At 46.7% G+C, this 21,958-nt stretch overlaps 1 protein-coding gene across 6 annotated transcripts in view; it reads right to left on the bottom strand.

The window, feature by feature from the left end:
* BEGAIN (brain enriched guanylate kinase associated) overlaps positions 1 to 21,958 on the bottom strand; it is a 255,185-nt gene that overhangs the window by 120,673 nt on the left and 112,554 nt on the right. For 4 of the 6 annotated variants that reach the window (XM_077269282.1, XM_077269311.1, XM_077269297.1 and 1 more), the window contains one exon: positions 98 to 259. In XM_077269282.1, coding sequence (XP_077125397.1) covers positions 98 to 259 — 162 coding nt within the window. The remainder of the gene's footprint in view (positions 1 to 97; positions 260 to 21,958) is intronic. The other 2 variants (XM_077269289.1, XM_077269305.1) reach the window with 1 other exon arrangement.

The raw sequence follows: 21,958 nt of genomic DNA, 5'->3' as shown, positions 1-21,958 counted from the left end.
AAGTGGCACCAAGCAGCACAGAAACCGTTATAAAAGAAGTACGGATGAGCCACAATGTATCACAATATCTGAGATTGCTAGGAAATTAAAGACTGACCGTCTGAGCTTCTCCGTCACTTTCTCCAGTTCCTCCTGCGCTCTCCTCAGCTCTGTTTCCAGGTACTGCCTGGTGGAATCAAACTCGTTTTCCAGCATCTCCAGCTTGTGTGTTGTGTATGACAGGCGTTTCTGCAGCTCTTCCTTCTGGTCTTGTAAGCTGCTGGAAGGAAGGAAGAATTATTCCACTAAGTGTAATTAGCAGCGAAGCAAACACGCAGCGCGAGAAAAAGGCTGCCTGCTGTTTGCTGCTGCCTGCTGCTGCTGTCTGCTTGCTGCCTGCTGTCTGCTGCCTCCACAAGCGGATCTCAGACACTGCACATTCTCAGGTATGCAAATAAATTAGCATTAAATATTAATGCTCCAGAGCTGTAAGTGGCAGATTCCTTCATTAGGTCTTAACTTGTACAGTACAAGGTAATACCAATACAGAATCACCACTAAGATGGATACCTTAAAGGGAATGTCAGGTATCGGATTCTAGCCAATTTATTAAATGTAAGAAAGAATATGTTTCTTCTAATCTTACATATTATAGTAATTAGAGCCATATTGGAGAGTGTTCGCTGTATGACGGCTGTAACACAGTGAATTATCCACGCCTCTATCAGTACAATTTAGATATCATCAGTCATTAAGTCTCCAAGTCTAAGGATAAGGCCACGTTCACATCGTCAGTACTAGGTCAGTATTTCCATCAGTATTTGTAAGCCAAGACCAGGACGATGATAATACAGAAGTGGTGACGTGTTTCCATTATACTTTTCCTCTGATTGCTCGTCTCCTGGTTTTGAATTACAAATACTGATGTAAAATATTGATCAAATACTGAGCTTGTGAATGTGGCCTAATGAAACTACTCCGATGACCCATCCTATAGAAATAAGAAGACACTGCCTATTATGCCTACTAATGACAATAAGGTGACTATTAACACCACCCTTTTATTATAAGGGATAATTCCAGCCGTCTTATGAAGCTGAGATGACTTTGCTGACTCCTCTCTCTAATAATAAAACATCTTTACAGACCCTGCCCTTTAATATGTGACTGTAATGGTACTGCCTAACGGATGTATGGTCAAAACTCTGCCCACTGCTATGACTAGCTGCAATGGCTTGGTGTAGCTTATCACTGTAGCTGCACTGTCGCTGCACCCTGTATAGCCCTACCCTAATGACCCTGCCCTCTAATGATAAAGAGATGACTCTGCTAACCCAGACCTCTAATGATAATATAACTCTGCTGACCCCGCCCTCTAATGATAATGAGATAACTCTGATGACCCTGCCCGCTAATGACTCTGCTGACCCCACCCTCTAATGATAATGAGATGGCTGCTGACCCCACCCTCTAATGATAATGATATGACTCTGCTGACCCCACCCTCTAATGATAATGAGATGACTGCTCAGCCTGCTCTCTTATGATGAGATGACTGCTGACCCCGCCCTCTAATGAGATGACTTTGCTGACCCCACCCTCTAATGATAATGAGATGACTCTGCTGACCCCGCCCTCTAATGATAATGAGATGACTGCTGATCCCACCCTCTAATGATAATGAGATAATTATTTAGTATAAAAACTGCAATATTTTTACTATGTCACATAAAAATCACATATGCAGTCATTTATGCAAATTCTGGTCTATTACTTTTCAATGGGCAGAGGTTTTTTCTTGTTACGCCACATATCTATAACCTGCGGCGACACGTGGGTCTGAATAACCTACGCTGACAAGTGGGTCTGAATAACCTGCAGCAATACGTGGGTCTGAATAACCTGCACCGACACGTGGGTCTGAATAACCTGCGGCGACACGTGGGTCTGAATAACCTGCGCTGACAAGTGGGTCTGAATAACCTGCGGCGATACGTGGGTCTGAATAACTTGCGGCGACACTTGGGTCTGAATAACCTGCGGCGACACGTGGGTCTGAATAGCCTGCAGCGATACGTGGGTCTGAATAACTTGCGGCGACACTTGAGTCTGAATAACCTGCGCCGACAAGTGGGTCTGAATAACCTGCGGCGACACGTGGGTCTGAATAACCTGCGCCGACACGTGGGTCTGAATAACCTGCGCCGACACGTGGGTCTGAATAACCTGCGCCGACACGTGGGTCTGAATAATCTGCACCGCATCAAAAAAGAGGAAAGAACCATGCATATTAGGCGCACACCCAAGATATTGAAGAAAAATATATTTTTCTTCAATATCTTTGGTGTGCGCCTAATATGCATGGTTCTTTCCTCTTGTTTTTGATGCATGGCTTTATCCTGTGCATTGTTCAGCACCCCTATATATATGACTCCAGCTATTTTTACGCCCATTAGTGGTGCTCCCTGTTTCTCTTTATCTATCTGAATAATCTGCACTGACACGTGGGTCTGAATAACCTGCGCCGACATGTAGGTCTGAATAACCTGCGCCATCACGTGGGTCTGAATAACCTGCGCCGACATGTGGGTCTGAATAACTTGCACCGACACGTGGGTCCGAATAACCTGCACCGACACATGGGTCTGAATAACCTGCACCGACACATGGGTCTGAATAACCTGCAGGCATCGGAGAGTGAGACTGCAGAATCTAACACTCTCTCTGGTGGTCTGTAATAATCGCTAACCTTCTTACAGGAGACCCCTGAGCAGATCTCCTTCTGAACTCTGACTGCCAAACATCCTCAGGATAGTGACGTCTTTCATAATTACAGTTTCCTGGGTCTCCCAAGAGGCAGCAATAAAATCCACCAAAAGGCTTTAAATCAATTTAGCGTATGAGCAATCGGCAACCCGTCATCGAGGATCCTTCTCTTTCAGAGCGATCCAGCTCAGATTTCTAGATGTGCTAATTATAACCATTATGGTGCTGGAAACAAGAGTATGTGCCCCCTTCCAAAGTAAAGAAATGTGGAGTAACATTTTTCAATAGATATTACAAGACTAGAAAGGTAAGAAGTACAGGGGTAAAATTCCACATCCGAACTGTACCTCAAACACTTGATTAGCAGGAACTTAAAGAAGTGTATCGCAAGGGAGACACAGGTTCTTACTACTGATTGGTTATTAGAAATCACCTGACTAATTCTACAACTACTTTAGAAGACGTGCCATGCATTATTTCCTGCTGATCTGAATAAGCATAGCTGCAGTGAGATGTGGACCCGCCCCCGAGGAGCTACCAAGTGATAAAGACCTTGGAGAGAGGTGAGTATTTAGAAGCCGGGACAAAGCACTGACGAGCAGGGACAGCAGGTCTGAGCCCTGATATCGGGACAGTCCTAATTTGGAACCATTGGGAGCTATGGTGTAAAGGCATGGTCTATACAGTAACAGTTTGAGCCAGGAAATGGATTTGACTCCAAAAGACAATATAGCTAAGGTAGAGTCACTGATCATAAGCTAATGGAGCAGAGATAAAAATAAACTCTCTTTTGCAAAGCATCACTCTTAAGGTAATGTCTTCAAAGGGTATTCTGGAATTTACACACAGGATGAAGCAAATTGTGGTGTCTTGCTTCATCATCCCAATGTATAAATGTCATTCAGGTGGCTGAGTCCTTTAACTGCTATCGTCACACACTGACAATGCCTTTATTGTGACCCCCTAACATGATCTGGGATGATACTTTAGGCATGAGTTCTCACATACAGGTTAGTAATCCCTCTACCTCTGAGAATTAGCTCTAAACGGCCCCAATTCATCACCAAGGATGGACGACACCAAAGGATGTCAGACGGTGAAATGCTGACTTTAGATTATATTGTGACCTATTTATCAAAGTCAGAAAAGCTAATAAATTATGCCCCTGTGGGGTGAGCTTCTGTTCTGCAAAAATTGCAAACCTTTGGAAAATCATCATGGCCGCCTGTAGATATAAACTTCCTGGCTCTTCAGGCTCCTCTTAATAATATCCCCAAACCAGAGTCCAGATCCTACGATGGCCCGGGATCACTGTCTTTCTAGGTAAGCAGAATTCTCCTGCGCATGTGTAGCGCCCCCACCGCCGCAGGGCCGTAGGGGCTACCCGGTACCGGGCCTCTGAGTCTCTGCTCTGGGGTTGTCACGGTGGCTAGGCCCGGTCTGTGACCCTGCCGAGGGGCGTACAGTGATAGGTATGATGTAGATGGTGGTGATGAGGCTGTAGTGGTGCAGTGCAGTAAATAACGAGGACACCAGGTTGCAGTCTCTTTACCTCTTTACTGAAGATCTCTGGGTCCTCAGTCCAGAACACGGTTCACCAGGCTGCGCAAGTCCGGCCGGTCCAATGGCACCTCCAGAGTTCTCTTCACAGGTGGAAATCGGTGCCTTCCTTCTAGCGCTAGGTGTTGTGGTCCTTCCCTGCTGTGCTTACAGAAAGTCCCCACAACTGTTGTGTCTGTTTCTTAAGTTCCCTCACAACTCGATTAGATGATGTTCTGCTAATCCTCCGTCCCTCCCTGTTGTTCTGGTTGGGACGGCACCCGTTTGACGGGTAGGCTCGGAGCTCTTCCGGGACCCTAGAGTCGCCCCTCTCCACAAGTTGCCCCCCAAGACTGCATAGGTGATTAAAGTTAGACAGCCCGCCTTAGACTGACTGTCCTGCCGCTGTTTGGAGTATTGCTTGAAGCTGAATGTTATGATACTCCCTCGGCGTTCCGGCCACCGGTAGTGCGCCTCAGTAGGATGTTGCTTCGGTCTTACAGCACGACTCCTACTGGTATTTCTCCTTTTGCGTGATCTCGTTTCTCACTCAGCACAATCTATCTCTCTTCTAATCCTTCCTTGGGCACCGCCGCTACCTGGAGCAGGCACGGTCCCGTTACGTTCGTTCAAGTTGCCAAGCCTCTGTCAGGATCCCACCCCTGACAGAGACCCTACTGTATCTTCCCCTACAACACCCTCTGCCACAAGGTGTTGCCTGGTTCCAACCCAGTCAGCTTTCTGCTCTAACTTCCTGCCTGACCCCCAGTTTACCCACTATGGTGGGGAGTGGCCTAGTGAATAGAACCCTTAGCTCCCCCCGGAGGCCCGACTGTGAAATGTATTGGTGTCTGTGATACCTGATCAGATGAACTCCTTCAGTGCCATCAGACGCACCATAGTTCCCCTTAGTGGCGGAGCCATAGTACTGCAACGACCAGGACTCTGGGGCGCTGCACATGCACAAAAAGCCCACACATGAGCCATGGTAAAAATACGCAGAAAATTATTCAGCTTGACTGTGTATTGGGGTTTGGGTTTTCATACGTGTTGTGTTTTTTATGACGTTACGACACGATCATTTTAGAGGTTCTGACGCTTCTGCTATGTTTTGTATCAGTCAGTAGTGGTTGATATAATTCGTGACCTGATTACATTGGAACTGTCCTCATATATATTGTATCACAAGTAATAGTATTCGCTCTGTGTATGACCAGTGATACCGTTCTGGTATTATCCTCAGCGACTCGCTGACAGCGGAGGCCTTTGGCTCCTGACGCCGGTTGTCAGCATCGGTTACACGTGTTCTGGTACAGAGAGATGACTTGTTCCCTTTACTCCAGATTATTACTGATGGGTGTGAGCCATAGCCAGAACATGGGGCAGTGTACAGACAATCGTACACTAGTGAAAGTGCGGGTGGCAGGGTGTTCACCACCTTGATAGCGGCCTGTGGTTGGCCACTGGCTGATAATGTTGAAGGATTAATCTGCAGGTCTTCTCCCAACATGACGGTAGGGTGCGGGTAAAAGCTGAACCACGTACCGGTACGGCAATCGTCATCAGAAGGAAAACCATGAGGGTAAATCACCAGGTTGTCAAGATGCATAATGCCCAAAAATATTTATCAGGAAAGGCTGGACTGGTAAAGTGTATAGTGCCAGTGTGTGAATAGACGCTACCTGCTCCATGACTGGCTTTGGGCAATACATTTCTTCCTTACTAGCTACATTTCAGGCCTAATATTGGTCTTCCCTGGCTACAAATGACATTTCTTTAGCTGACAGTTCATGTCTATGTGCAGAGCTCCATTCTTTCCTATTTCCGTACAGTGCTCACTTTTCTGCAGAATGCAAATTACAGGTGTAGTGATGCGCCGTACGGTGCCTATGTAATCACAATATACAGGGCCATATAGGTCCTCTATTATACCGCATGCGGATTACATGTGCAGCGGCCAGGGCCAGACTGGGACTAAAATTCAGCCCTGGCATTTGAAGTTACACAGGCCCACTTGTCACGTGGTGACTGTATAATATCTTTGTACACTTGTAGGTTACAAGAAGTGAGGGGAGTGTAACACGACTATATAACAAATAATCACAGCTGTAGCCACTATTACAGCTCAGTCCTATTTATTGCTTTTAGTTGCAGTACCAAGAAAAGCCGCTACTTTACCTACATAACTGGATCTCGTAGATAATGAAGGGATGAGACGACCAAAGGCTGTGAAACCTCATTCTGATGCTCCATACACTTTGCCTACAGCCACTTTTGGTTCCGCTGCGCAGCACGAGACCCGGTGACTCTGAAGAGCGGTGACATCAGTAACGTCACCGCTCTTCAGATATTCCGGGTCTTGCGCTGAGCTCGGCAACTGTGAAGAGCGGTATTGTTACTACCGTCACCGCTCTTCAGAGTCACTGGGTCTCGCCAGGTCTGGGCTAGTACTGGGGGTGTCTGATAGAAACCTCTCCATTACTAGTGCAGCGCCCCAGAGTCCTGGTCGTTGCAGTACTGACGCTCCGCCACTAAGGGGAGTGATGGTACGTCTGATGGCACTAAAGGAGTTCACCTGACCAGGTATCACAGTCACACATTACACTTCACACTCTGGTCACCAGGGGGAGCAAAGGGTTCTATGTATTAGGCCACTCCTCACACTCTGGTAAAACTGGGGGCTGTATAGGAAATTAGGGAGAAGCTGACTGGGTTTTGCCCAGGTAACACCTTGTGAGAGAAGAGGTTGCTTGGGAAGATTCAGGGGGGTCCCTGTCAGGGGTGGGATCCTGGCAGAGGCCTAGCGAAAAGGACAGATCATTACGGAGCCACGCCTGCACTTCATTGCGGCGGCATCTTAAGAAAGGGCACGAAACGAGGTATATTGTGGAGAAGTGAGAAACGAGATCACAGCACAAAGGCGATAGAGCCAGTAGGAGTCGTGCCCCGAGATCGGCAACATCCTACTGAGGCGCGTAGCCGGTGGCTGGAACGCCGAGGAAGTATTGGGCTCCACGCATTACTTCAAACCAACGGCAGGGCAGTTAAATTTAGGTTGGCTGTTATGGACCTGGTGGTTAGGTGCACCAGGAATGACCTGATAGTTAAACACGGAATTGGGACGAGTTCTGGGGAAATGGGAACTCTGCTGACCGCAAACCCTACTCCTATCAACACAACTAGAAATAGCCGTGGAGCGTGCCTGACTCTGCCTAGACGCCTCTTCACAGCCTAAGAGCTAACTACCCCTAAAGAAAGGAAACAAAGCCTCACTTGCCTCAGAGAAATTTCCCCAAAGGTAAAAGCAGCCCCCCACAAGTATTGACTGTGAGTTAAGAGGAAATCACAAACACAGGATGAAATAGGCTTTAGCAAAGAGAGGCCAGTCTAACTAAACAGATTGAGGATAGAAAAGGGATCTTTGCGGTCAACACAACAAACTACAAAAACCACGCAGAGTGTGCAAAAAATACCCCCGCACCGACTCACGGTGCGGTGGTGCCACTCTGCACCCCCAGAGCTTCCAGCTAGCCAGGCAGTTTCATGATAGCAAGCTGGACTAGAACTTAGCAAGAAAAACCATAAGTAACAAATGAACAAGCCGGAACTTAGCTTTTGCTGGAGTAGACAGGTCCTCAGAAAGATCCAGGAGAGATCTGAACCAGTACTAGAACATTGACAGCTGGCATGGAGTAACGATCTGAGTGGAGTTAAATAGAGAATCCTAGCCTAGCCCTAAACGAGGGCAGCTGGGGAAGGAATCTCAGAACCAGCAGCTCCACTCACAGCCACCAGAGGGAGTCCAAGGACAGAACTCACCGAAGTACCATTCATGACCACAGGAGGGAGTTCGAGAACGGAATTCACAACAGTACCCCCCCCCTTGAGTAGGGGTCACCAAACCCTCACCAGAGCCCCCAGGCCGATCAGGACGAGCCAAATGAAAGGCACGAACTAAATCGGCAGCATGGACATCAGAGGCAACAACCCAGGAATTATCCTCCTGACCATAGCCCTTCCATTTGACCAAGTACTGAAGTTTTCGTCTCGAAATACGAGAATCCAAAATCTTCTCCACCACATACTCCAACTCCCCCTCGACCAACACCGGAGCAGGAGGATCAACGGAGGGAACCATAGGCGCCACATATCTCTGCAGCAACGACCTATGGAACACATTATGGATGGCAAAAGAAGCAGGAAGGGCCAAACGAAATGATACAGGATTAAGAATTTCAGAAATCTTATAAGGACCAATGAAACGAGGCTTAAACTTAGGAGAAGAAACCTTCATAGGAACATAACGAGATGATAACCAAACCAAATCCCCAACACGAAGTCGGGGACCAACAAGGCGACGGCGGTTAGCGAAACGTTGAGCCTTCTCTTGGGACAAGGTCAAATTGTCCACCACATGAGTCCAAATTTGTTGCAACCTGTCCACCACAGAATCCACACCAGGACAGTCCGAAGGCTCAACCTGCCCTGAAGAAAAACGAGGATGAAAACCAGAATTACAAAAAAAAGGCGAAACCAAAGTAGCCGAACTGGCCCGATTATTAAGGGCGAACTCAGCCAATGGCAAGAAGGTCACCCAATCATCCTGATCCGCAGAAACAAAGCATCTCAGATAAGTTTCCAAAGTCTGATTGGTTCATTCGGTTTGGCCATTTGTCTGAGGATGGAAAGCCGAAGAAAAAGACAAATCAATGCCCATCTTAGCACAAAAGGACCGCCAAAACCTTGAAACAAACTGGGAACCTCTGTCAGACACGATGTTCTCCGGAATGCCATGCAAACGAACCACATGTTGGAAAAATAATGGAACCAAATCAGAGGAAGAAGGCAATTTAGGCAAGGGTACCAAATGGACCATTTTAGAGAAGCGATCACAAACCACCCAGATGACCGACATCCTTTGAGAAACAGGAAGATCTGAAATAAAATCCATGGAAACATGCGTCCAGGGCCTTTTCGGGACCGGCAAGGGCAAAAGTAACCCACTGGCACGAGAACAGCAGGGCTTAGCCCGAGCACAAGTCCCACAAGACTGCACAAAAGAACGCACATCCCGCGACAAGGAAGGCCACCAAAAGGACCTAGCCACCAAATCTCTGGTACCAAAAATCCCAGGATGACCAGCCAACACCGAACAATGAACCTCAGAGATAACTCTATTAGTCCATCTATCAGGGACAAACAGTTTCTCCGCTGGACAACGGTCAGGTTTATCAGCCTGGAACTCCTGCAGCACCCGCCGCAAATCAGGGGAGATGGCAGACAGAACTACCCCCTCTCTGAGAATACCAGCCGGCCCAGGAACCCCAGGAGAATCAGGCACAAAACTCCTTGAAAGGGCATCAGCCTTCACATTCTTAGAACCCGGAAGGTACGAAACCACAAAATTGAAACGGGAGAAAAACAGCGACAAACGAGCTTGTCTAGGATTCAACCGCTTGGCAGACTCGAGATAAGTCAGATTCTTGTGATCTGTCAAGACCACCACGCGATGCTTGGCTCCTTCAAGCCAATGTCGCCACTCCTCGAATGCCCACTTCATAGCCAACAACTCCCGATTGCCAACATCATAATTACGCTCAGCAGGCGAAAACTTTCTCGAAAAGAAAGCGCATGGCTTCATTACAGAGCAATCAGAACTTCTCTGAGACAAAACAGCCCCTGCTCCAATTTCAGAAGCATCAACCTCGACCTGAAAAGGGAGCGAAACATCTGGCTGACACAACACAGGAGCTGAAGAGAAACGACGTTTCAACTCCTGAAAAGCCTCAACGGCCGCAGAGGACCAATTCACCACATCAGCACTCTTCTTGGTCAAATCAGTCAACGGTTTAACAACACTAGAAAAATTAGCGATGAAGCGACGGTAAAAATTGGCAAAGCCCAGAAATTTCTGAAGGCTCTTCACAGATGTAGGCCGAGTCCAATCATAAATAGCTTGGACTTTAACAGGATCCATCTCGATAGTAGAAGGGGAAAAAATGAAGCCCAAAAAGGAAACCTTCTGAACTCCAAAGAGACACTTAGATCCCTTCACAAACAAGGAATTAGCACGAAGGACCTGGAACACCATTCTGACCTGCTTCACATGGGACTCCCAATCATCCGAAAAGACCAAAATATCATCCAAATATACGATCATGAATCTATCCAGATACTTTCGGAAGATGTCATGCATAAAGGACTGAAACACAGAGGGAGCATTAGAAAGGCCGAATGGCATCACCAGGTACTCAAAATGGCCCTCGGGCGTATTAAATGCTGTTTTCCATTCATCGCCCTGTTTAATACGCACGAGATTATACGCCCCTCGAAGGTCTATCTTGGTGAACCAACTAGCCCCCTTAATCCGAGCAAATAAATCAGACAGTAGAGGCAAAGGGTACTGAAATTTGACCGTGATTTTATTAAGAAGGCGGTAATCTATACAAGGTCTCAGAGAACCATCCTTCTTGGCCACAAAAAAGAACCCTGCTCCCAATGGTGACGACGACGGGCGGATATGCCCTTTCTCCAAGGACTCCTTTATATAACTCCGCATAGCGGCGTGTTCTGGCACAGACAAATTGAAAAGTCGTCCCTTAGGGAACTTGCTACCAGGAATCAAATTAATAGCACAATCACAATCCCTATGAAGAGGTAGGGCACTAGACTTGGGCTCATCAAATACATCCCGGTAATCCGACAAAAACTCAAGGACTTCAGAAGGAGTGGAGGAAGAAATTGACAACAATGAAACATCCCCATGTACCCCTTGACAACCCCAACTGGACACCGACATTGATTTCCAATCCAATACTGGATTATGGACCTGCAGCCATGGCAAACCCAACACGACCACATCATGCAGATTATGCAACACCAAAAAGCGAATATCCTCCTGATGCGCAGGAGCCATGCACATGGTCAACTGGGTCCAGTACTGAGGCTTATTCTTGGCCAAAGGCGTAGCATCAATTCCCCTCAAAGGAATGGGATGCTGCAAGGGCTCCAAGAAAAAACCACAGCGCCTGGCAAACTCTAAGTCCATCAAATTCAGGGCAGCGCCTGAATCCACAAATGCCATAACAGAATAGGATGACAAAGAGCAAATCAGAGTAACGGACAAAAGAAATTTAGGCTGTACAGTACCAATGGTGACAGACCTAGCGAACCGCTTAGTGCGCTTAGGACAATCAGAGATAGCATGAGTGGAGTCACCACAGTAAAAACACAGCCCATTCTGACGTCTATGTTCTTGCCATTCAGCTCTGGTCAAAGTCCTATCACATTGAGATGGATTAACACTTTGTGGGCCAGCTGTACTGTTATGGACCTGGTGGTTAGGTGCACCAGGAATGACCTGATAGTTAAACACGGAATCGGGACGAGCTCTGGGGAAATGGGAACTCTGCTGACCGCAAACCCTACTCCTATCAACACAACTAGAAATAGCCGTGGAGCGTGCCTGACTCTGCCTAGACGCCTCTTCACAGCCTAAGAGCTAACTACCCCTAAAGAAAGGAAACAAAGCCTCACTTGCCTCAGAGAAATTTCCCCAAAGGTAAAAGCAGCCCCCCACAAGTATTGACTGTGAGTTAAGAGGAAATCACAAACACAGGATGAAATAGGCTTTAGCAAAGAGAGGCCAGTCTAACTAAACAGATTGAGGATAGAAAAGGGATCTTTGCGGTCAACACAACAAACTACAAAAACCACGCAGAGTGTGCAAAAAATACCCCCGCACCGACTCACGGTGCGGTGGTGCCACTCTGCACCCCCAGAGCTTCCAGCTAGCCAGGCAGTTTCATGATAGCAAGCTGGACTAGAACTTAGCAAGAAAAACCATAAGTAACAAATGAACAAGCCGGAACTTAGCTTTTGCTGGAGTAGACAGGTCCTCAGAAAGATCCAGGAGAGATCTGAACCAGTACTAGAACATTGACAGCTGGCATGGAGTAACGATCTGAGTGGAGTTAAATAGAGAATCCTAGCCTAGCCCTAAACGAGGGCAGCTGGGGAAGGAATCTCAGAACCAGCAGCTCCACTCACAGCCACCAGAGGGAGTCCAAGGACAGAACTCACCGAAGTACCATTCATGACCACAGGAGGGAGTTCGAGAACGGAATTCACAACAGTTGGCTGCCTCACCTAAATCACCTAATAAAGACAACGGAGGCAATTGTGGGAGAGGGGCATCTCTAGGGTCCCTATAAAATAACTCCAGGCCTACCCCGTCATACGGGTGCGTCCTATCCATATCATCTGGGGGACGGAGAGAAAGAACAGAAACATACAGAACAGTTGTGAGGACTATCCCGTGGTGCTCAGCAGGGAAGTACTACAACACCCAGGCGCTAGTAGGTAGGCACTGATTTCCACCTGCAAAGGGAACTCTGGATGTGCCTTCGGACCGGCCGGTCTCAGCCAGCCCAGTTAACAGTGCTCTGGATTGCGGATGCCGAAGCCTTCATTAAAGAGGTAAAGAGACTGCAACCCTGTGTCCTCGTTATTTGCTGCGACCTACACCACCACCTACACCTTTTATTGGGCGCCCCTTAGCAGGACCACAGACCGGGTCGGGCCACCGTGACATCCTCAGAACCGATAGACCCCGCCGTCCTGCGTCTGGGGGCCGCTCCACTTACACCAGGGATTGATAGCAGCTGACATTACGCAGATGACATCAACCCTAAAAATCATACCAGAATTAAATGCTTTGGCGGCTGGGAAAAGCAGTAGAGTTAGCCCTATTCCCAGGCGTCGGATGCAAACTACAACTGTCATCATTGCCTGGTCTCCCTGCGAAGCACTTCTGCTGTATTTACATGCGCTGATCTCAGGCCGCTAAACGAGTGTGATCGACAATACTGAAGTCGTTCGCTTGTTTCCCGGCCTCTTTACACCAACTGAGAAAGAATGATGGGGACAGAACAATCACAATTAGATCAATCTGTCCCCATACAGTATCACGTTATCAGCAGCACAACTACAGTTTACACCGGCGATGTGCTGCTGAGAACAAGGATTTCTGTTCCCACATAAACAATCCAATCACTCCATGAATAGGCAGCATTTTGCTTGTTTTGTATAATACACTCCATAGTCCTCCATATATTATAATGTGCACCTCAGTCCTCCATATAGTATAATACACTCCTCAGTCCTCCATATAGTATAATACACTCCACATAGTTCTCCATATAGTATGATACACTCCTCAGTCCTCCATATAGTATAATACACTCCTCAGTCCTCCATATAGTATAATACACTCCACATAGTTCTCCATATAGTATAATGTACTGCCACAGTCCTCCAAATAGTATAATACTCTCCTCATAGTGCTCCATACAGTATAATGCACTGCCATTGTCATCCATGTAGTACAATTTACTTCCCATAGTATAATGCACCCCATAGTTCTTCATATAGTATAATGTATTCCCCATAGTCCTCGATACAGTATAATGCAGCCCACATATAGTATAATGATGCCACTCCAGAGTATAATGCAGCCACCCCACAGAATATATTGTAGCCCCTAAGTATAATGTAACCCCCCAGAGAATATAATGCAGCCCCCCTCATATAGTATAATGCAGCCCCTGCATATATATGGTAGCCCCCTCATAGAGCATAATGCAGCCCCCCATAAAATATAATGTAGCCCCTCCATAGAATACAATGCAGCCCTCCTCATATAGTATAATGCAGCTCCCCATAGAATATAATGTAGCCCCCTCATAGAGTATGATACAATCATGCCTCATAGAATATAATACAGCCCCATAGAATATAATGTAGCCCCCCCATAAAATATAATACAGCCCCCCCATAGAATATAATACAGCACCCCATAGAATGTAATACAGCCTTCCTCCCCACAGAATATAATACAACCCCCATGGAATATAATGTAGCCCCCATAGAATGTAAAACAGCCCCCAATAGAATGTAATACAGCCCAGCCCCCATAGAATGTAATGCTGCCAGCCCCCATAGAATGTAATGCAGCCAGCCCCCATAGAATGTAATAAAGCCCCCAATAGAATGTAATACAGCACAGCCCCCATAGAATGTAATGCAGCCAGCCCACATAGAATGTAATACAGCACAGCCCCCATAGAATGTAATGCAGCCAGCCCCCATAGAATGTAATGCAGCCAGCCCCCATAGAATGTAATAAAGCCCCCAATAGAATGTAATACAGCACAGCCCCCATAGAATGTAATGCAGCCAGCCCACATAGAATGTAATACAGCACAGCCCCCATAGAATGTAATACAGCCAGCCCCCATAGAATGTAATGCAGCCAGCCCCCATAGAATGTAATAAAGCCCCCAATAGAATGTAATACAGCACAGCCCCCATAGAATGTAATGCAGCCAGCCCACATAGAATGTAATACAGCACAGCCCCCATAGAATGTAATGCAGCCAGCCCCCATAGAATGTAATGCAGCCAGCCCCCATAGAATGTAATGCAGCCAGCCCCCATAGAATGTAATGCAGCCAGCCTCCATAGAATGTAATAAAGCCCCCCCATAGAATGTAATACAGCACAGCCCCCATAGAATGTAATACAGCACAGCCCCCATAGAATGTAATGCAGCCAGCCCCCATAGAATGTAAAGCAGCCAGCCCCCATAGAATGCAATGCAGCCAACCCCCATAGAATGTAATGCAGCCAGCCACCATAGAATGTAATATAGCCAGCCCCCATAGAATGTAATAAAGCCCCAACATAGAATGTAAAACAGCACAGCCCCCATAGAATGTAATTTAGCCAGCAACCATAGAATGTAATGCAGCCAGCCCCATAGAATGTAATACAGCACAGTCCCCATAGAATGTAATACAGCACAGCCCCCATAGAATGTAATAAAGCCCCCCATAGAATGTAATACAGCCAGCCTCCATAGAATGTAATGCCGCCAGCCCCCATAGAATGTAATACAGCACAGCCCCCATAGAATGTAATACAGCCCCCCCCAATTGTCATACAATCCAGTTATCGCTCATTGATATATTAAAAAAAAAAACACTCCTCATGCCCCGCGCTGCTCCCGGCATCAGTCTCAGCAGCTGCAATCTGCCCGCCCGACACACAGCAGGTGCGCGATGATATGACGTCATCGCGCACCCGCAGTGTCAGAGGCAGAGCGGGGAATGATGGGAGAGGGAGCGACAGCGGACACTCTCTCCTCCATCATTGCATTCAACTGTACCGGCGTCATAGTTAAATGGGGGACGGGGTGGGCGATCGGGGGGGTGAGTTGGCGCTGGTGGGAGGAGTTGGCCCTGGCGCCGCTGATAGCGGCAGTAGCCCACTCCTGGCACCGTCCCTTCTGGCATTTGCCAGAAGTGCCCGATGGCCAGTCCGGCACTGGCAGCGGTGTAAGGATGTGCTGTACGGTACCTATATAATTACAATATACAGGGCCATATAGGTCCTCTATTATAACGCACGCGGATTACATATGCGGTGGCAGTGTAGTGATGTACTGTACAGTGCTTATGTAATTACAATATACAGGACCATATACTGTAGGTCCTCTATTATACCGAACGTGGATTAACTCTCAGGATGTTACAGGTCCTTTCAACCCTCAGGAAAATATACGCCCTATACAAATCTACAGGGGTTCTCTAGAGCCATTCACTTCAGCATTGGGATTGGAGTGGCACCGATGACACCCTGGCTACACATAACGGTTGGGACGGATGCACGGACAGCAGGTATCTTACACCTGTCCTATGACGTTGTTGATATACACACCAGCTGATAATCCTGGCCGGTACGTGTACAGTAGATGCGATGTCACTAGTGACACTCACCTCCCATGGTGAAAGTGAGTGCCGTCGGGGAGCGCCATTAACCCATATCGCAATCATCTGCAATGCTGAATGGAGACTACTTTATGAACGTCCGAGTAGCAGACGCCTTTCCCCACGAGTTCCCTACAGCACATACTTCTCACACCTAATCTGCACTATTACCTCTGCTGACCCGTGGGCTGACAATCACCTACAACAAAACCCTTCACCTATTTATTCATTGGACCCATCAGAGGTATATGGGCCCTTCTCACAATGGGGGATCTATAGACCTCCTGTCCAACTCTATTAATGGAATTAGGAAACTTTACTCACTTTTGGTTTTTTTTTTGCCACTTAATCTCATTTTGGGGCTGCTCAGCGAGCTTTTCCCCTGCTGAGATTGCATAAATAATGACTGAAGTAATGCTTACAATAAAGAACAATGAAGTGAACAGCTCTTCAGTCTTTCTCTGATTACAGAACAATAAGATGACGTGAGGAAAATGAATTTCTTTCTCCGCTGAGACGTCTGAATGATTTCATAACAAGGTTTCAGTATAAAACGTGTGCAAAGTTTATCACCTCCACTCCTATAGTGCTCTTTATTAATGGTGGGATTCATCCTCTCAATCAATGACCACCCTGGACTGATAGAATGATGAGGGCACAACACCTATGGGGATAAATGAAACACCCAAGATGTTACAATCATACAGTTATCATTTAGGACACCATCTATTAGCCAGAGTGGAAAGTCACTGCAATGACCTGGAAGACTTAGGATGTCCATGTAGTATTTGTTGCCCAATCGAATAAATCACGTCAAGTCCTCCATGGAGGATATAGCAAGAACGTCTGACACTGTATGCTGCCATTTTATATCAGTGTTTAACTGTCAAATTATACTGGAAGTTATAGTTTTACAAAATCTGGAGATGCCCAAGAAATATGAAGCGCCCTTCAGGGCCTAGGAGTACTTGGCACCGGGTCCGGTGGTCATTAAAGGGGTAGTCACGGTGGCAGTAACCCGGTCCGTGGCCCTGGGTGTCCAAATTAAAAGGAAATGTCTTTAAAGAGGTTTTTAGGAATAAGAATGTTCGGGACGCCACCTGTGGTATTCAGTCAGGGATGACTGACGCTGCTTAAAGGGGTCCACTGGGGTGATGTTATGTCAGTTGGGATGGTATGCCTTCCCACAGGTGAAGCTGAGTCCCCAGGGCTCCCGATGTAGTAGTTAAAGATGGTGTAATAAGAAACAGAGGACACAAGGTTGCAGTCTCTTTACCTCTTTACTGGTATAAGGCAGCCACAGTCCAGGGTACTGGATCATAGGTACTGGTATGGTCTGGCCAGGTTGGAAGCGACCCAGGAATCCCCCTAGCCAGGTGGGGTTGGAAGCCTTCCCTTCTGCCTTGTGTTGTAATACCTTGCTGCCTTAGGCCTCACACAAGGTCCTCATGTTCTCTCTGTCCCCCTTGTTGGTAGGACACTACCCGCATGGCAGGTAACTCGAGCCTTTTTACAGGTGTCTCTCAGATGACTCCGGGCTCTATCTGTTACTGTGCCTTCGGGTGTTAATGGTGGACAGGTGACCTGCAATCTCCTGTCCGCCAGTTTCTGCCATGGGGCATAGAGTTATCCCCACAACCTCGGTCTTCCGGCTATCAGAATTCTGCGCTTCAGCGTGGAGGAAGCTCAGTCGCAGCTTCCCTCCAGCTCTTTACTTCTCCTATGCTTCTCTTCCCCTTTCAGTCTCCTACAGACTGCTCTGTTCCTCTCTTTCCTTTCAGGAGTTTTCAGATTCACAGGTCTGCACGGCCCCAGCTTTCCTCTCACAGACTCTCTCTGTCTGCTTCCACTCTCTTCTCTGTCCCTCTGACAGACTGACCTCCTCTAACAGACTCCTCTTACTGACTAACTCCTCCCCCAGGCTAGAATATATAGGGAAGTTCCCCTGAATCCGCGTCTCTAGCTCCCCCTTCTGGCCAGGAGTCAGAACAGTGTTGTATGTGCTGGTTGCCTGTTAAAGGGATCCTTCCTCGCTTCCAAGCATGGCATCACCCTCCCCGAAAGGAAGGCAATACCACTGTAACAACCGGTTACCTGGGGTGTTACAAATGCATGACAATGCACCCTTGTGTAGGCAGGGAGACACCCTTGTGTAGGCAGGGAGACACCATTGTGTAGGCAAGGGAGAAACCCTAGTGTAGGCAGCGGAGACACCCTTGTGTAGGCAGGGAGACAAGGCTGATGTCCCCTACACTCTTCTATCCTGACCACTAGTCTAAGTTAAAGGCTTATTTTCAAAAATCAAGTTATCCCCTCTCTACGAGAGCGGGGATAACTTGCTGATTTCAGGGGGTCTGACCAGTCAGACCCCCAGAATTCCTGAAAATAAGGGTCTGGAAACCTAAAACTGCAGATCTGCATCCTTGTCCTGAATGGAGCAGAGGGAGCTGTGTATCCTTGGCCTCTGCTCCGTTCATTGTTTATGGGGCTGTTGAGCGCTAGTCTCAGCTATCTCTCTCAGTTCTATAGACAATGGTGCGGTGTGGGGGCCAAACATGTGTAAATTGGTTCAGGATGGGTCTGCAGAGGCCCACTCTCAGGATCCCTGCAGTTCCCAGCAGTCGGACCCCAAGCGATTAGCAAGTTATCTTCCATCACAAGGATGTAGGGGTTAACTTGATTTGAGCAATAACCCTTTAAAACCCCTATAACTAATCACTTTATCCAGATATTACGTCATATGAAGAACTATTTCTGGGAATTTCTCCAAACAAAAGAACCATGTAGCGAAATGGAGATGCAGTGCGTCCTCGGAAGTCAACAAACCTCCTCCATTTCCCGTAGATGACACCTCCTTTCATGGATAATCGGCAACGTAACACTCATTTCAGGATGGTCTTGATAGGCACGAAATTCAAAAAGATTAGTGTAAGAAATCGCTACAAATTACAGACATCTGAAAGCAGAATCTATACTGCGGAGCTGTTTATCATGGAGCAGCCTCAGGATCACACCTCATGTGGGTGCTCCCTTATTACAGGCTGTCCGTACTCTCTATGACGTTGTCTAATCAGTGCTGTCAGTGTTACACTATGTCGGGACACATCATATCGACACAGGGAGTGGTATCGTCCAGACTTCTACTATTTTTTTCATTCATTTTCATGAGGAATAGCAGAGAAACTTAGCTTCCTAGGAAAACATGCTCCAAAACTGAAGTCTTGCATATGTGAGTCCAACTTTAAAGAGGTTTTCCAGGATTAGAAAAAAACATGGCTGCGTTCTTTCAAAACAGTGCCACACTTGCCTACAGGTTGTGTGTGACATTGCCCTTGAAGTCCATTGAATTACATAAAGTGAAGCATACAACACACAACCTGTTGGTAGAGAGAAAGCAGTTTATGGAATAATGTCATAACTGTGGACAAGGGGATAGACGAGGCTAGAAAAATATGTCCACATCCATCCTGTAATTGTAAGTTTAATCAAATACACCTACCTGACGATCGTGTGGTTTTTGATGGGACTACTAGGACTTCAGCAGGGTGTGGTTCATGTATATTTACACAAAAGAGACATTTTGGGGTTGATGAAGGGGCATTCTTGGGTAGATTTGGTGGTGGGGTAAAAAGTCTTCTGCAGTTTTGGATTGAAACATTGATAGGTATGGCTGAAGACGTCAAGAAACCAGGTAGCCATACCAGATAGGAAGTCCAGGAAAATGAGATCTGGGGTGTTTCTTTTCCTTTTTAGCTTCACCACTTTATTAGGAAACATTTTGTGCACAAAGAACTTCTAGTCCTCCATTATAACAACTTGGCACATGAACTAAGGTTTATGGGTCTTATGGTTAAAGCTGAGCCAGTGACTTCCAATAGACTCTACATTACAGAAAGCATCAGTATACTGTATGTCTCCAATACTCTTTGTCTGAGAAAAGTGTCAAATGGCCAGGAGGAAAATGTTGTCTCTACTGCCCAGTGAGAAAGGTATAGAGAGAAAGGAATGAAACATGGAATGGAAAGGTAAAGGAAAGAAGGAAGCAAGCTGGAGGGATGAAGAGAAAAACAGAGAGAGAAAGGGAGACAGAGGGTTATGTATAAAGCGGGGAAGAAGGAAGAGAGAGAAGGATGGAGGGAAGAATGAAGAGAGAAGAAAGGGGAGAGAGGGAGAAAGAAACAGGAGAAGGGTGAAGGGAGAAAGAAGAAGGGAAAAAGGAAGGGAGATGGAGACAGAGGGTTAGGTACAGAGTGGGGAAGGAGGATGGGAGAGAGAAGGATGGAGGAAAGAAGGAAGAGAGAGGGAGAAAGAAGAGAGAGGGACAAAAGGGAGAGCATGAGAAAGGGGAGAGAGGGCCCACCAGTAACATTGACTTTGGGGCCCACTTTTCACCTGCATACAAATATTACACTACCCTCATTCACAAATTTACCTATATCTCTATATAATAATAAAATGGGTAGTTTGGTTAGTGAATGATGAGATGCTGCTTTTTTTCTGTACAGAGTGAATCAAGTGAATTATGCCAAGTACTGCCCATACAGTGGGTTTGGGAGCCCAGATCTGCACAGGGGCTCACCGGGGGATTCCCCTGTTACCCTATGGGCCAGCCCGAGGTTGCAGCCACCAACTGTGCAAGTTCTCCCACTTAAAAAGATGAGAGAGACCTGTAATTGACATCGTTGGTAGACCACAACTATGAGAGTCAAAATGAGAAAAAAAAATCCAGAAAATCACCTTGTCTTATTTGGCAAGATATATTTTGCAAATTATGGTGGAAAATAAGTATTTGGTCATTAACAAAAGTTAATCTCAATATTTTTTTATATATCCTTTGTTGGCAATGACAGAGGCCAAACGTTTTCTGTAAGTCTTCACAAGGTTGGCACACACTGTTGGTGGTATGTTGGCCCATTCCTCCATGCAGATCTCCTCTAGAGCAGTGGCGTTTTGGGCCTGTCGCTGGGCAACATGGACTTTCAACTCCCTCCAAAGGTTTTCATTAGGGTTGAGATCTGGAGACTGGCTAGGCCACTCCAGGACCTTCATATGCTTCCTACTAAGCCACTTCTTCGTTGCCCTGGTGGTGTGCTTGGGATCATTATCATGCTGAAAGACCCATCCACGTTTCATCTTCAATGCCCTTGCTGATTGTGAAGAGCGGAACAAAAATGGTTACCTCAATGAACCAAAAAGAATTTGTGATCAATATTGACCTATCCATTCAAGGACATTTTAGCTATAGTGTGAAATCCTATTCTTTGTTTGTGAAACTGCCACTTAGGCGAAACTGTACTGTCTTGTTTGTTGTGAAACTATCACATAGCTGAAACTGTTTTTTTTTTGTCTTCTCTTTTCTTTCTTTGTTTAAACAAGCAAAACTTGTATAACCACTGAAACTACCTGTACAGCTATATAAAGAGGGGATAGCACCTTGAAGGCAGGCGTGCTTCAAAGGCTTCCCAGTGATATACTATACGAGACGTGTCTTGTGTATTATTTCTGGTGATTCCCCACTTCCAAAGGCTGCTCCGACTGAGTGTGGTCCCGACATTTCCTGGCGCCTGAACAGGGACCCGAGGTCTGTGTACTCCTTCAAGAACACCGGCAGAATACGAACAAAAAGAGAATCTGGGATAATGGACGGCAGATGAATAAAAACCTGGCCAGGTAAGAGACACTGTTAGATCTCTTATATCTGCCCTGCACTGTCCGTAAGATTTTCTGTGTCGTGTCCTTTAGCGGGTAGTTCTAGTAGAGGAGGATACCTATAGCTCGGGTTCTTGAACTACTTAGGAATTGACCACCTCATGGAGTATGGCATTGAATGAGAGTGAATGTGAATA

The sequence above is a fragment of the Ranitomeya variabilis genome, chromosome 1 (genome assembly GCF_051348905.1).
Source record: "Ranitomeya variabilis isolate aRanVar5 chromosome 1, aRanVar5.hap1, whole genome shotgun sequence".
NCBI lineage: Eukaryota > Metazoa > Chordata > Amphibia > Anura > Dendrobatidae > Ranitomeya > Ranitomeya variabilis.
This window is presented reverse-complemented; position numbering and strand designations above follow the sequence as displayed.